We start from the raw sequence: 15801 nt of genomic DNA, 5'->3' as shown, positions 1-15801 counted from the left end.
TCGTAGACTAAGGTCATACTTTATAAAAAAAAAAAAAGTAGGGTCACACGTGTCAAACACAAGGCCTGTGGGCCAAATCCAGCCCTCCAGGCTCTTTTATGTGGCCCATGTACCCAGGGGGGAGGGCTGGAAGTGAAATGTTAATAGCTTGCGAAAGAGCAGATTCCTGCACACAATACATAGCAAACCCTGTATTCTGTACGTAGCGCAACGTTGAACTCCACACATAATGCATTCCTGGTATTTATTGCCCCTTTAAGGTACTCCCACTGTTAGTGAAATTTGGCCACACATTGTTCAATGTGGTTAAATTCCTGCCCCTATTTTCTGAGAAAATAAGCCCTGCAAAAATGTATCCAGTCTTACAGATACAACCAGACATTTGAGGACAATCATTAATGCTAACGTGGCCCAAAATGAAATGGAGATCGACACCTTTAGGTTAAACTATTGCTGTTGAGGTCACTAATATTTTTATCTTAAAAAAAAAAAAAAAATCACAGCATGCAACATGTTTTAGACTGTTCCATTTTAGTGTGGAAGTCAAGTCAGTGGCAAACCGTGTTTATATTGCAGAACATCCTCTCTTGGGCTTAAAGCTACTGGCATGAGAAGCTCTTATCAGCCTTGCCACTTAGAGAAGAAATTGCAATTGGCATCCAGTTTTGGCAAACAAAACAAGGAAGGAAGAGCAGAGGATGATCACAGCCTTCTTGTTTCTCTTACAAGTTGCAATCCTCATGCTGATCGTTTGTACAGAAGTGATTGTTCCGGACACCTCCTACAGCAAATCACTACAGCAATCTACACAGTCTCCCAGTGGAGGGCACGTTCCATCCACAATGACACGGTGCCACAATGTGTAAAACGAAAATCACAAGAACATGCTTACACTGTCCGTAGCATCCGCCTCGTCTGTCACCTCCAGCTGCACTTCGATCTCCTCTGGAGTGGTCTCAATAACAGTCTCATCCTCACTGCAACCTGTTCATAAACAGATCATGGTTAGTTATAGGGTATTGTACGTTCATTAGCCACTGGAAGATGTATGACAATATATGCATGAGATTTATACCCAACATGAATTATATGCAAAAAGGTACATAAATAACCCTAATACAATAGAGACCACTTTGTTTCTTGTGAAGTACACGTTGCTCAAACACCATGAAGAAGATCTAGACCTCAAATGGCATGTCCCATGGTAGGAAACTGTCAGAAATATTCCATTCATCTTTCATTACACAGGAGCTTTGGTTTGCCCCTTCTACAAAGTGAATTTAAAGCGGAGCTATAGAACATTTCATCTATGATACAGTCTGTCAACTACCATTATCACAGGAGTCTGTGTTTTGTAGGCCACCGTTACATAGATATATTAGGATGAGTGATCAAAATGTATTGTTCAATCACAACAAAGAAAAAGTGAGTTCACTGATCAGTCTGCTGCATGTCAGAAGTAGTGGATCACACGACTAGCCGAACAAAACAACAAATACTGTCAGGCAAAAAAATATATATATATATTTCCTATTATGCATGGATACCAATTGACCCGGATTTGCTGGGATAGTCCCAAATCTAGGTGCTATGTCCCGAGATGCTGTGTCCCAGGGTGCATCCTGAAATCACAGCATCACCCTTAAGCCTAGTACATGTGGTGAGAAAAAAAAAAAATGTATTTCGGAGCGATTATCTATTCGTTAGTACACAAAGGCACAATTCAGGTCAGCTAATTATGTAATCACTTAGGATAGGAATTTTTCGAGAGCTGATCATGAAAGTTTCATGCAAAAATATCCGAAGGGAAGCACAAAAAAATTTCTGGTAAGATAACAATGTACAATGTAGCCAAGACCATGCATGTTCGGAAACAAAAGAATACATTGCTTCCAAAGTTTTATTCTGCGTTTAGAGAATTTTTTTTTTAAGTTTAGTAACCTATTACAATAGACTAGCATGCAAAAAAAAAAAAAACACAGATGATCATTTGTTCTATTTTCTTGAATGGATTGAGGCTGAATAATTAGGGATGTGTCCTGTGACGTACCCAGACCTTAAGATAAATTCATGTTCCTATCGGTTAGACCAATTTACAGCGGTTACGCTTTTTAATGATGTTATGATCTCATGGTTCCCAAGTTTTGCATAATATGATTCACTGGGAGGTCAGCTAGCTGGCTGCTTCTTATGCTGCGTACACACGACCCGACTTTTCGGCGGACTGAACCCGACAGACAATTCGATCGCATGTGGGCTCCAGCGGACTTTTTCTTCCCCAAAGTCCGGCGGACCTAGAAATAAAACTTGCTTCAAATCTGCCCACCGGACTCGGCTTTCTAGCGGACAATCCGTTTGTCTGTGTGCTAGTCCGATGGACTAAAACAGACGCTAGGGCAGCGATTGGCTACTGGCTATGAACTTCCTTATTCAACATCATCACGTTCGAATCCACCGGACTTTTGGAGTGATCGTGTGTGGCCAAGTCCGTTCGTTTGAAAGTCCGGCGGACCTCCGCTGCAAAGTCTGTCGGATTGCCCACCGGACCAAGTCCGTCAAAGTCCGGTCGTGTGTACGCGGCATTAGAATTCATGTCGTCTTTCACACTTTGTATGCATTTAATAGCAAGATGTTTGTTCTTCCATACTATACTAGTTTGCATGTTTCCATGGGGCCTCATGGAAGACCCAACCCGATTGCTACAGCCTTCTTTCGTCTTTTTTTCCTCCCCCCTACTTATGTGTCACTTTTGTTACAAGTACAGAGCATGCAAGGATTGTTCGCTACTCTGCCAAGTGACATTTTCTCTGTTCTTTTCACAACAATAAAAAAGGATTGAAACAGAATAATTGGGGATGGAACCGCCCAATAAGTGGGTGTACTCTGGGTTGAACTGGCCAGAAAATGGGCCTGATCTGAGTCGGACCAACTGGTAGGTGCGTGCGTTAAAGAATATGTTAACCCAATATTTTATATTCCTGATATGTGGCTGCTGTACCATGTACTTGTGGGAAAAAGTATCTATTTCTCTATGCATTGCTTCCATTGTGTGAAATACCTGAACCTTCCAGTCCCGCAGCCACCCCCACCACTTTTCTATTTCAAACTGACCACACCAGGCATAAAAACATTCATCCCAGCGTGGCCAGTGTTCTGGCTGTGTGTTAGAACAGCTTGCCTGTCTTCCAATGATCAGTCTTGCGCTGACACTCCTCCCCCAACCATACAGCCATTCACTGGGAAGATCACTGTAAGGCTGTTTCTCCGCCTCCACCTCTTAATGCCCGTGAGAACAACAATTATGTAATCACTTATGATAGGATTTTTTTTTTTTCTATACATAGAGTATATACACAACTCTTGTCTTCCATTTTTATTTTAAACTGAATAGGTTGTTTTACAAGGTAAGGGATCACAAGCGTGGACCATGGGTTGGGGTAGCAGTGTCCAGTGGACTGAGACGAATGTGTTTGCAAGTACATTATGTGTTTCAGGTACCCGTTTGCCTGGATTTCAGCAGTGGCATACAGCAACTAAAGTGACCAACAAAATTCTGTTTTTGATAGTTTTTCCATATTAAGCTGCAGAAATGCGGTTTTTGGTGGGCAAGTGGGGGTTACAGTAGTTTAAGGCTATTTATCTCTCTCTAGTAAGTAAATATATGATTGACAGAGATTTCCCAAAATAGTGTTTGCTATAGTGCAAGAATATCAAATCCCACCGTTTTATTTACGCCAGTGGCAAACTACTAATATGCAGGATGCCTTGCCAGTGTGCAACTGCATACTGTATGCTCACAGATAACATCCAACATGTATTGCTTTACCGATAACCAATTCCTGTGGTGACTTTAGCTCAATAATAACTACAAAACTGTTAAAGTGTATACTAGGGAAAATTAATGAAAAAATAAATAAAAATAAAACAGTGTTCATTCAGTGTGCTTCTAACTTCCTATCTCACCTGACACACCATTCTGCTGCTGCACTGAAACCCCAACAAAAGTTTTCACCCTACCTACTGGACTGCAGAACCCCGCTTATCCCCCCACACCCAGTTCCTTCCCTCTCCATATGCACACATTGATTTTTTTTTCTTCTGCCTTGACTCCCAAGAGCCTGACTACACCTCCTGTGTAGGGAAAAGGCTCTTAAGAGATGTAGTTCTGGGGCATGCCAATGTCAATAGGAACTGACCTCCCAGCATCTGCAAGACTTTTACAACCCTTGTGTAGTCATCACTATTTCTCGCTACAGAATCAACGCAAAGAAAAACATTGTTAGGACATTCTCTAGAGCAGTGGCTCTCAACCTCGGTCCTCAAGCACCCCCAACAGGCCATGTTTTGGAAAATTCTATTAGATAAAATAGCTGTCCAAAATAGAAAGAAGAAGAAAGGGGGAGGAGGGACCACTAGGGAGGACCCTCTATTATTTGGACAAAATGGTCCGGTACCACATCCAAACAGAGAAATTATACAAAAAGTTCCTATAGACTGGCATTAAGGACTTTGACGGTACCACATGATTTAAACATTTCCAAAAATGTATTGTATAAAAGTATTAAAATCATTAGAACATATTTTTAAGACAAGACATAACATAATTCTATATGCAATTTTTATTTGTATTAGACAATATAAAACAAAATCATCAACCCCATCAGGATCAGGCGATGAATGGCTTGCTGTGACTTTTGACGCAAATTACAGTCAAGCTTTAAAATAGAACATTTACAATTAGCAATTTCAATACTGTCCTTATAGGCAGAAGTATGAAGCCTCAAAAAATAGGTACCCCACATACCTCAGTGTACATAAACATCAGCGTAAACATTATTTATCCTACAACTAGCTGTTACCAAATCCCTTGGTTGATGGCGTAGTCCAAACAGAGCCTCATCCATGGGTCATCCAAACTTAAATCGCCAACATATGTGTTGGGATGAGTCATCTACAACAAATAGTGTTTGGCAATATTCAAACTAGTGGGTAGATATGATTATAAGGCGGAGGGGGACAAAAGACCCCAATTATACATCCCTTAGATCAATGTTAGGGAAGTACATGTTTTGTCAATATGTCGTTCGGTAAAGGGTTATTTTGTGATATTTAGATGTTTTTTGTTTGTATCAATGTTGCTGGAATTTGTGGGCATCTCTAAATAACTTTGAGATCGTAATCTGCAAATGAATAGCTGTTGCCCCCTTTGGGATGGCAAGGTCTATAATCTTTATAATTGTTAGTGGAGGGGTCCCCCCCCTTTTTTTTTTTTTTTTTTTTAGGAATTTGTTGGGGTCCTTGGGGTTGAGAGCCTTGGAGGGTCTGTGCTGGTGCATGCCCGATCCTTAAGAAGCTGGGAACAGGAGTGGCTGTGTGTGGTGGCATGGCTGACCCATGGAGGACTGAGGTGCTGTGACTCCTCCCCTTGGCATGCAGGAGGGGAGGTGTACTGTATCCGGTGGTGGTTTTGCGTTGATCTGGTGGGCGTGTTCCCACTTTATTGCGCTTGATAGGCTGGGGGTCCCAACATGGGGGTTGGACCCACCAGTGTACACAGATATGCTAGTGCATAGCCTGGCCAGGCCTTGGATGGCGGGCGCACCGTATGCACATGGTGGCTATGCATGCGCGACATACATGGACACAGTATCTTTGATGTGGTGGCAGCACGGTAGGCAGGCATGCATGTTTCCTGGCTGAAAACTGTCCGGATGCGTGGAGTCGGCTTCTAACAGTTGGCACACTATAGTGGCGTCATGGCCACACATGCGTAGTACCACTTATGGTAACGGCTGTATGCCAAACTCCAATCTAATGGGATAACACACACAGGTGTATCCCCATAGGGCAGCACCCAATGCAGGTAGTCCCCTCACGCCTCACTCCTATATATAGATCTGGATGATCTATCATGCAAAGGAGCTGCCCTATCACGCTGACAGGAAGGACACTGAATGGCTCACTCCTCATTTCACCAGCCGACCCACCACTCCAGGACCACCTATTACCTTTGTTTTTTTGTCTTGACTTAATATACAAGGTAAAGGGGTACTATTTTATTTTTATTTTTTTCTCCCCCTTTGCATAGGTGTGTGGATCTCAATCCTTGGGAGGAGTATATATGAGGGGGGCTTTGTTTCAATTACCAGAAAAGACTATATAGTCTAAATATATAAAAGGCAATATAGATTATACCAGCATAGGAACTCTGGATAGCCTGTTTTTTTTTGTTCTTTTTCTCATGTTGGGGAGTAGGGGTGTATTGGGGAACAACAAGGGCTGCCTACTTTGTAGGATTATTGGAAATGTCCTTATAAAAAAAAATTTCCTTTTGTCCCCCTCCACCTTATACCCATATCCATCCCAACACATATGATGGCGATTTAAGTTTGGATGACCCATGGATGAGGCTCTGTTTGGACTACACCATCAAGCAAGGGAGTTGGTAACAGCTGGTCGTAGAATAAATGTTTGACACTGTTTACGCTGATGATTATATACACTGAGGTATGTGGGGTACCTATTTTTGAGGCTTCATACGTCGGTCTAGGACAGTATTGAAATTGCTAATTGTATATATGTTCCATTTTAGAGCTTGACTGTAATTTGCTTTCCTGAAGTGGGCAGCGACCCGTGAAACACAACAGCGTCATAAGTCGCAGAAAGCCAATTATCACCTGATCCTAATAGGGTTGATGATTCAGTTTTATATTGTCTAGTACAAATATAACTTACATATGGAATTATGCGTTATGTCTTTTCTTGAACATATGTTCTAATGATTTTAATACAATACATTTTTAACAATTTTTTAATCATGTGGTACCGTCAAAGTCCTCAATACCAGCTGTCCAAAATACCAAGCCATTGACTCCGATTTAACCTCCCTGGCGGTATGATTATGTTGGATTTTAGGTGCTGAAAGCGGTAAAATTATTTTGCATGGAAATTTGGTGTTTTATATTGTAGGCCTGTAATTCTTAGGAATAACTCACTTACATCTGTCCAAAACAAGAGTCTAGTAGACATCCCGGGTATGATAAAGTTTGAAACACAAAATCAAATTATAATATAACAACTATAAATAATATATAATACATTTTATTCAATACATTTTAGTCAATAATATAACCAAATCAAACTGACTTTTTTTGGGCCAAACAAGGGTCCAATATTACTAGCCATATTGCTTCAGTAAACATCCCTGGTATGGTAAAATTTTGAAACATGGTACTGCACAAAGTCCAACGTCACAATCAGGACAATAGAGCCCGATTTATTTTTGGATTTTCCTTCCAGTGTCATCATGCTTTGAGCAACATCCTTGTGGGTGCTGACTTTTTTTTCAGTTGGTGGGATGTGGTCTATAAAGTGATGACCAGGCAGGCGTTCCGGGTTAACACCAGCAGCACGACGTCCAGCTCTGTTTGCAGCCGTTGGTGTTTGGTGGTCCAGAAAGACATGTTCTGCAACTTTCCAAACAAAGTCAGCATGAACCACAGGCTTGTGACTTTTTTTTTTATAGAAAAAAGGCATTCCATAGGCATTGTTCAAGAAGATGCCTGAAAATTTTCTTATATTTTTTTGTTGTTTTCGCATGGCTGGATAAAATGTCATTGCCTGGTCGGCTCTGTCAACACCTCTCATGGTGGTGTTGTAGTCTATAACCACTTGTGGTTTCATGATGTCTTTCCCACCTTTTGTGTGTACAATGACAGTGGAGGTGTTATGGCTTGTACTCATAAGGCACACTTTTTTTTGTCACGCCATGGCAGTGCCATCATTTTGCCTGCCAGGCAACCATTTCTCCCGTCTTGAGCTTATTGCTAAAGGTTGGCGGCATGTCACACCATTAGCCTTAACGGTTGCATAGGCATGCGTTTTGTAGAAGGAACTCAGAGTTCAGTACATGTGTAAAAATTGTCTGTGGTTACACAATGAACCATTGCTGAATCAGGGCTAATCAATGAAAGAACTGAAGCGGTTGCCATTCTATAAACCACTTTCAGACAGGACCATTTTGCTGGCTTAAGACCAGACCGCTTTTTGCGACTCGGCACTGCGTCGTTTTAACTGGCAATTGCACGGTCGTGCGACGTGGCTCCCAAACAAAATAGACGTCCTTTTTTTCCCACAAATAGAGCTTTCTTTTGGTGGTATTTGATCACCCCTGCGGTTTTTATTTTTTGCGCTATAAACAAAAAGAGCGACAATTTTGAAAAAAAAATATTTTTAACTTTTTGCTATAATAAATATCCCCAAAAAATATATAAAAAACATTTTTTCCCTCAGTTTAGGCCGATGCGTATTCTACATATTTTTGGTAAACAAAAAAAAAATAAAAAAAAAAATCTCGCAATAAGCGATTGATTGGTTTGCGCAAAATTTATAGCGTTTACAAAATAGGGGACAGTTTTATGGCATTTTTATTATTTATTTTTTTACTAGTAATGGCGATGATTAGCATTTTTTATTGTGACTGCGACATTATGGCAGACACATTGGACATTTTTGACACATTTTTTGGGACCAATGTTATTTATACAGCAATCAGTGCTATACAAATGTACTGATTCCTGTGTAAATGACACTGGCAGTGAAGGGGTTAACCAGGGGTGGCAGCGTAGGGGTTAAGTCTGTCCTAGGGGCGTGTGGCTGTGTGTTAGTGAACACTGATCTCTGCTCCAGAGATCAGTGTCACTTGCTGCTAGGCAGAATGGGGAGATGCTGTTTACTTCTGCATCTCCCTGTTCAGTATACCCGTGGCAATTAAGTCCGCGGGACCCGCAACCAGACTCACGGGGTCCCGACCGGTACGTGCGCACCCCGGCACACACGCGATGGCACAGCGGCAATTTCAAATAGACGTACCTGTACGCCAATTTGCCTGCCCATGCCATTCTGCCAACTTACATCGTCGTGTGTTGGTCGGGAAGTGGATAATGACTATTTTTGGTTGAATTTGGTTCCTTTACCGGTGTATAGGACAGAGTTCTAAATATAACCAGTGCTTGATTCACATAGCATGAAAGATTTTACGCCAAATTGTGCCCTCTTTGACGCTATATATTGTATCCAGCTGAGCCTTCCCTTGTAGGCCATTAGACTTTCGTCTATGCTGATGTCTCTATCTGGCACATAGCTCTGTTGGAAATTTTTCATAATCATCTGATATACCTCCCAAATCTTCGAGTTTGGGGGCTGGATGAGTAGTTTTGTCAAATGCTTCATTATTTTCAAAGTGAAAATATTTCATTATCAGGAAAAATTTGTACTCCAACAGGATCGTGCCAAAAAATGGAGTGGCTAGTAATTTATTGGTTGTCCAATACCACTTCTGCAGGGGTTTCCCCACCACTCCCTGAAGAATTATTAGGGCCATAAATTTCCAGATGTGCTCTTTGGTCACTAGTTCTCACTTTCTGCTCCTTGAAAACCTCAGAGGTGTAGCAGCTTGTTGCTCCTGGTACTGGTTTGTCTCCGTAACTATTTTTTCAATAACCTCATCGGTCAAAAATAGTTGGAGGTATGCCAAGGGGTTGTCATCTTCCACATCCACTTTGATACCAGGTGCTCCAGCAAATGGGAATCTTGGGGGCACTACATGATCCATACCGCAGTCGATAGAGCACCAAGTCCGCACAGCACTGATGTGAGTCATAGGAATGTCGCAGAAATCACTTTGTGTCTGATGACGAACATCCACACGAATCGCTATCAGTCACTTCTGCAAGTTATTCTGTATCTCTATTTTCCAGCACATCAAACTTTTTAAAACTATTGAGGCAGAGGCATGCTTTTTTGAAGCCATGGTTGTTCTGCTGTTTCTAGGCAGAAAGTTCAGTAAAACGGCAGGCAAGGGCACTGGACAAAGCGCGGGGGGGGGGGGGTGGACTGAGGTCAATTTATTGGATACAGTAATGTAATCCAATAATATTACAATGCATGGTGTGTGTTGTGGTTTATACTTTTTGAATCTGCCGCTGGTTCCACCCCCTGCATCGCGACGCTCACAGGGAAGGGAAGCTGGAACACACAGAGGATCGAATGGAGGATCCGGCCTCTGTACAAAGCAGGAGTACATTGTGGGATCCCGGGGACAAGGTAAGTAACCTCTTCCAGGATCCAGAGAAGCAAACCGAGTGGTTACCGCTAATGGTACTGAAATCTCACCCCGATCCCCACTCGGGAATACCGCCAAAGAGGTTAAAGCACCTGTGAAAAATAAAGAAAAACCTGAAAACATGACCTGTTGGGGGTACTTGAATACGGAGGTTGAGAACCACTGCTCTAAAGCAGCCTTTTTCAACCAGGGTGCCCAGGGACCCTGCGGAGCCCTCCAAGTTTCATCAGGGGTGCCTTGGCAAAATGCCTAAAAAATTCCCAAGCCACAAGGTGGATCAAAGCTATCTTTTAGTTGCACAAAGTCACAGGTTTTCACTGTGCACCATTACAACCTTCAAGCCGCCAGCCCCCTTACCACCGACGTCATCAGTAATTGGTTAAAACTTGTTTGCCCCTCCCCTGTCCCCCTCTGCCTGCTCTGGGGTGACATAAGCTAAATGAGGGAAAGAAACAGAGGAACAAGAGAAAACTTTGAATACTAGTCAGTACCAGAGTGCAAAGATGTATTTGCTTTGGAAGAATAGATCACCTTTGTCAGGTGCCCTATAGGTTTAGTTTTGTTTTTTTACATTGTAGAATGGGGTGCCTCAAGATTGTGTATAAATTTAAAGGGTGGCTTGATTGAAAAAAGGTTGAGAAACACTGCTCCAGAGGCAGTGAAAGGTTTGGGGGTAAATTCGGATGCCTGAACATATTTTAACATGCTTACAGCTTTCCTGAATAAGCAGTACAGTGGAGCAAATTTAAAGGACTAAAAAATGAACAGAAATTTGCCGTCGGTTTCTGCCCTTAACCACAGCAAACCCGATTGTTTGCAAGTTACGACATGTAATCATATAGTCAGTATATACCTAATCCAAAAGGTTATTACTGAAAACTAGCTCAGTTGTTCAGCAATGATTGCTCTCCCGACAGCTTGGTGGTGAAATGTACACTTGTTCCAAAGCTTTGATTTTAGGGAACGACCTACAATTGAGAATGTAAAGAGCCCAGCGTGGACAATTACTATTTTAGGAGTCAGTCTATATTTACACCCATCTTTCCCACAATCTGATCCATTCCAAGTGCTTTCTATTGCCGCACTATTGCAACACTCAAATACCAGAAAACTGGGCTTTTGCAAATGTGAACATTTAGTCTTAAGTATTTTTTTCAGCAGAAACGCACTTATCACAGATGGTAATGCATACAACACTCCCTGACAGGCCCCGACTGCCACTCGTACATGAACTGCCTTATTTTTTTGATTATATGTACTGTGAATATATTGCAAGAGAAGATATATGGGATAGCAATTACTCCATGCCAATGATTTGTGAAAAGACTGACGGAGGCTGCTAAAACAGTATTGATCTTCCGTGCTTGAAGCTGAGGAGGGTTAAATTCAAACGTGATATGCCTTAACTTTACCAAGTGGTTATTATATTGGAGTAAGATGTGTTTCATATAGTGAAAGTATTCAAGCATTATTTGAGTGCTTTGATTGTATTGATCAGCCTCTCTCAACTAGGGTTCCTCCAATGATTGCTAGGGGTTCCTCGGGCAGTAACAGACTGATCTCCCACCTGATGGTGTGTAAGTAGTTCTAGGGCTGATATCACTCGGCCGAGCCATCGGAGTGGGTCCAGTAGCGTTTCTCCTCTCACTGCCTTAATGACAATTGCCTTTTTTTAGCTGTCTGCAAGGTGCATTCTTCACTTTAATCACAAAAGTAAGGGATATTCCTCCCAGTTCCTTCCAATGTAAGAATGGCACACCTCCCACTTACCACCAGTGGAAGAGGTCCCTTCCTCACTGACCACCAATAAAGGATGGCCCATCTCCAGCAACCATTACTGTAAGGCGCACATTTAATTTTTGGTTGTTATTTTCATTTCAAGTGTGGGCGTTAAATACTCGGTCTGTCAAATTTATTATTGTGTTTCAATAATTTTTATGGAGATTAATGCGAAGCACAGTTTCATAAGTATCTAGATCACATATTGCAAACAACGCCCAGGGGTCGAATCCAGCCCCCCATGCGATTTCATGTGCCCTTGGCACCTCCCTTGCAGCTGTGGCACCCCCCTTGTCCCGGCAGTCAGCAGCAAAGAGGAGGACAGAACTTCTCTGCCAGATCCTGGGCCTCTCTGTGCAACTGCGGAGAGGCTAATATCTGCCAAGCCCCTCTCCCATCGCCCTCACAGTCAGCAGCAGAGAGGACAACAGAACTCATCCTGCAAAACCTGTACCTTTCTGTGCAGCCGCAGCACCCCCTCATCTCCACCTCCCCCGGTCTCAGCATTCATTAACCTCTGGAAGCAGACGCCAACCCTCCTCTGGTCCTCCTTCAGATCCAGACACTGCACTGCTTCCCAGCTCTACCCCCATCTTTTTTTCAGACAGCAGCACATGAGGGCGGAAGCACTGATGTAAGGGAGAGTGGAGGACCCCTGATGGGGGGGGGGGGTAGGGGCTCTTGACATCTGCTTATTATTTTCAAAGTAACCGCTGGTATCCTCCACAAGAAACTTAATTGGAGACTTCTTTGACAGAACACCATGCATAACCACTTTATTGTGGATGATACCAGCGGTGTGCGACCCTCCTTTTCAGACTTGCATCATCTGCTAAAAGGAGTGTGAATGGGCTCTGTGATCATCGGCATCTGCCCTTCACCCTTGACCCACCGATTCACTGACTCAATCCCTTGAGCTACTCCAATCTTTGCGGTGGTATCTCCCACAAGCGTCACCCACTCTTCCCTACTGGGTCCCTAGCTTGGCACGCCAGATACTCCTCAAGCTTCACCCACGCTGACCGGCTTGTCCCTGGCTTGACACACAAGGGTTGGTCTGCAAGCAACATCTCTGCTGGTTGGGTCCTTGACTTGATCACCGCCTGAAGTTTCCCGATTCTCCAAAGAAGAGAATACTGAATACTGTTTCGGTACTTGCTTCAGTTACTCACTGTGGTCCCAGCCTAGCAGAACCATCACTTTTGGTTGGATTGCAAGCCGCAATCCCAACCTTGCACTGCCATCTTACTTCTGGATAGGCCCTAACGCAGCATGGCAGCCATATGCCTCCGGTATAGGCCCAATCTCCAGCCTAGGAGCCCGGGGCATACGGTACACGTCCACCCAGACAGCCGTCCAGGTGGCAAAGAAAACAGATCACTTGACTCCACCCAAATATATAGGCTGATACACCCCATATACCCATAACCTGACCTTGGATTGGCCTTCTCATATCTCATCTAGTACCACCAAGTACCCGGCCACCTATTGGTAGAAGAGAAACTGCAATAAGGCCAAACTTAGGGAGAAATCAATAGATCTCTATCAACAAGGACAACAGCTCCTGGCAAGTACATTTTGTGAGGAGCTCCTTACCCAAGCTACATGGTGTTACATCTATGATAAAGAGTAGATAAATTTAGTCTTACAAACGGTCCTCTGAGGGCAACCATAATGCTGATGAAATGGAGTTCGACACCCTGATCTAGATCAAACTAAATAAAGATGTGTCCAACATAGCAACATAACAAAGCTCTTTTACCAAGTTGTCAAGAGCAAGAAACAGACACAGTTATATATTAAGTCTACATTGGTCTTGAGGCAAAAAAAGTCAACATCCCTCATTGTCTACACATATAGTTTAATACAAAAAAAAAAAAATATGGGGCGGGAATTCAAAGAAAGAAGAAAAGGTAAGAAATGAGCAGAGAAAAGAAAACAAAGTTTAAGTAATAAGAGAAAAGAAAAGATCTGGAGAAGAAAAAAAGTCACTCCATCCAACTCAACACCCAGCTCCCCCCCCCAGTAGGCCACCGGTAGGCCACCCTATCAGATAGACTAAATATGTGATCCAGGGACTCCAGAGTTTATCAAATCTAGCTGGTCTGTCATGGAGAATGCTAGCTAGTTTTTTGTGTAGCATTATCCAGGACAGCTTGTTTTTGGTTGTTGCACTATCCATCCAGCTCAACCTGTGTACTTGGTGTATGTATGTGCATGTCCATAATTTCCCATATCCTTGTATATTGTAATCACTCAGATGCATGTCCAAGAGTCTTAAAACCATCAATACTTTCTGCTGACACCACAGATTGTAGAAGAGTTCCACACCCTTGCCGTCCTGACAGTGAAAAAAAAAACACTACACAGCTTAAGGTTAAACTGGTTCTCCTCCAATCTCATTGAGTGGCCCTGTCTACTTACACACCCTGAGACTGAATAGTTCCCTACCTACACTGGGACCACCATTGAGAAAGTAATACCTTGGTTTGCGAGCATAATTTGTTCCAGAACCGCGCCTGTAATCAAAAGCACTCGTAGATCAAATTTCCCATAAGAAATAATGATTCCTTCCACAACCATTTAATCATATAAAAATGATTACGACAATACAAAAACACAGTTTAAAGTGTACTTTAAAAATAAAAAAAAAATAACCTGCACTTCAAAATACAGTACTGTAGCTCATATCAATGGTAGGAATACTGCACAGTACTTTTGTGGCGAAAAAAAAAAAAAAAAAGATGGATCACAGTTTTAATGTAAAAAAAAAAAAAAAAAAAAAAGAAAGAAAAAAAAAAAAAAAAAGGATCACACTCACATTGTTGATTCATGTAAAGCTGTGTGGTGTATATGTACAGTGAAGCCGCTGGTGTACATTTTACAGTACTGTATGTGGCCAGAGGTCCAGCACTGGTGGCTCCCAGCGCTTCCTGGAGAACCCATCCTATATCCTCCCAAGAGTCTCTTCTGCAGGGAGAATAAGTGATTGTAGTCGTTCCTCGAAATGAGGTCCTCCAGTTCTCTCATTTTAGTTGCCCTTCTCTGGACATCCTTGCAGGGAATGGTAACCGGAACTGGACAGAATAATCCAGAATGTAGAAAAGAAGAGATCGGGTATGTCTAGGGATGTCATCCACCAAGTCATTAAAGGAGTGCTTTTACTCTATTTACCTACAAATGTATTGAGAATTCCAATGTAATTTGTATCTGGGGTTCCTTGAGACTTAAAAATTTCAAGGGTTCCTCCAGGATAAAAAAAAGTTTGGGAAATAACTAGGCATGGATTTGAATTTTAAATGTGTATTGTTTTTGTTTGTTGTTGTAACAAATACTTACTGTTGTGAATTTATACCGTATGATGCACAGATTTATTTGCATTTCGGACACTCAAATGCGCAGCGATCCCCAATTGTACTTGTAAAGGCTTCTGTAATTAGGGTCATGTGGGTTACTTTTTTTTTCCACACAAAACCCTCCTCCAATAGTTGAACATTGATTATTAGCAGATCCACTTTATCTAGTTTATATAAAAATTACCCAGGATGTGTTGGCATTTAGAAAACACTTGATCGTACATTTTTCACTGTCAAGCTACATATGCACCGAGGAAGGTACGCTTCTGCATGGCTGCCCACGTACACATCTGACTTAAACCCGTTTGACGGTGATTTATACTTTTGCATTAAAATCAGAGTTACCATGGAAACATTTTTAATTTCCAGCCCTTTTAACCTTGTTAAATCAACATAAGTAAATCAGGCCCCTCGCATTCCTCCAATAAACAATCTCTTCAGCGCACAAGCCAATGCTCAATGTGCCTTGTGCAGTGGGATGAATTTTATTGTGTTGGTCTCTTAGGAAACAGATTTTCTTCAGCGTGGAAAATCATACGGAAA

At 42.2% G+C, this 15801-nt stretch overlaps 1 protein-coding gene across 7 annotated transcripts in view; it reads right to left on the bottom strand.

The window, feature by feature from the left end:
- TIAM1 (TIAM Rac1 associated GEF 1) overlaps positions 1-15801 on the bottom strand; it is a 553722-nt gene that overhangs the window by 78803 nt on the left and 459118 nt on the right. For all 7 annotated transcript variants that reach the window (XM_077480001.1, XM_077479998.1, XM_077480004.1 and 4 more), the window contains one exon: positions 893-984. In XM_077480001.1, coding sequence (XP_077336127.1) covers positions 893-984 — 92 coding nt within the window. The remainder of the gene's footprint in view (positions 1-892; positions 985-15801) is intronic.

The sequence above is a fragment of the Lithobates pipiens genome, unplaced genomic scaffold (genome assembly GCF_037356315.1).
Source record: "Lithobates pipiens isolate NorthernLeopardFrog02 unplaced genomic scaffold, aLitPip1_a1.2 Scaffold_16, whole genome shotgun sequence".
Lineage (NCBI taxonomy): Eukaryota > Metazoa > Chordata > Amphibia > Anura > Ranidae > Lithobates > Lithobates pipiens.
The sequence above is the reverse complement of the archived record's forward strand: the minus strand, read 5'-3'. Positions and strand labels throughout refer to the sequence as shown.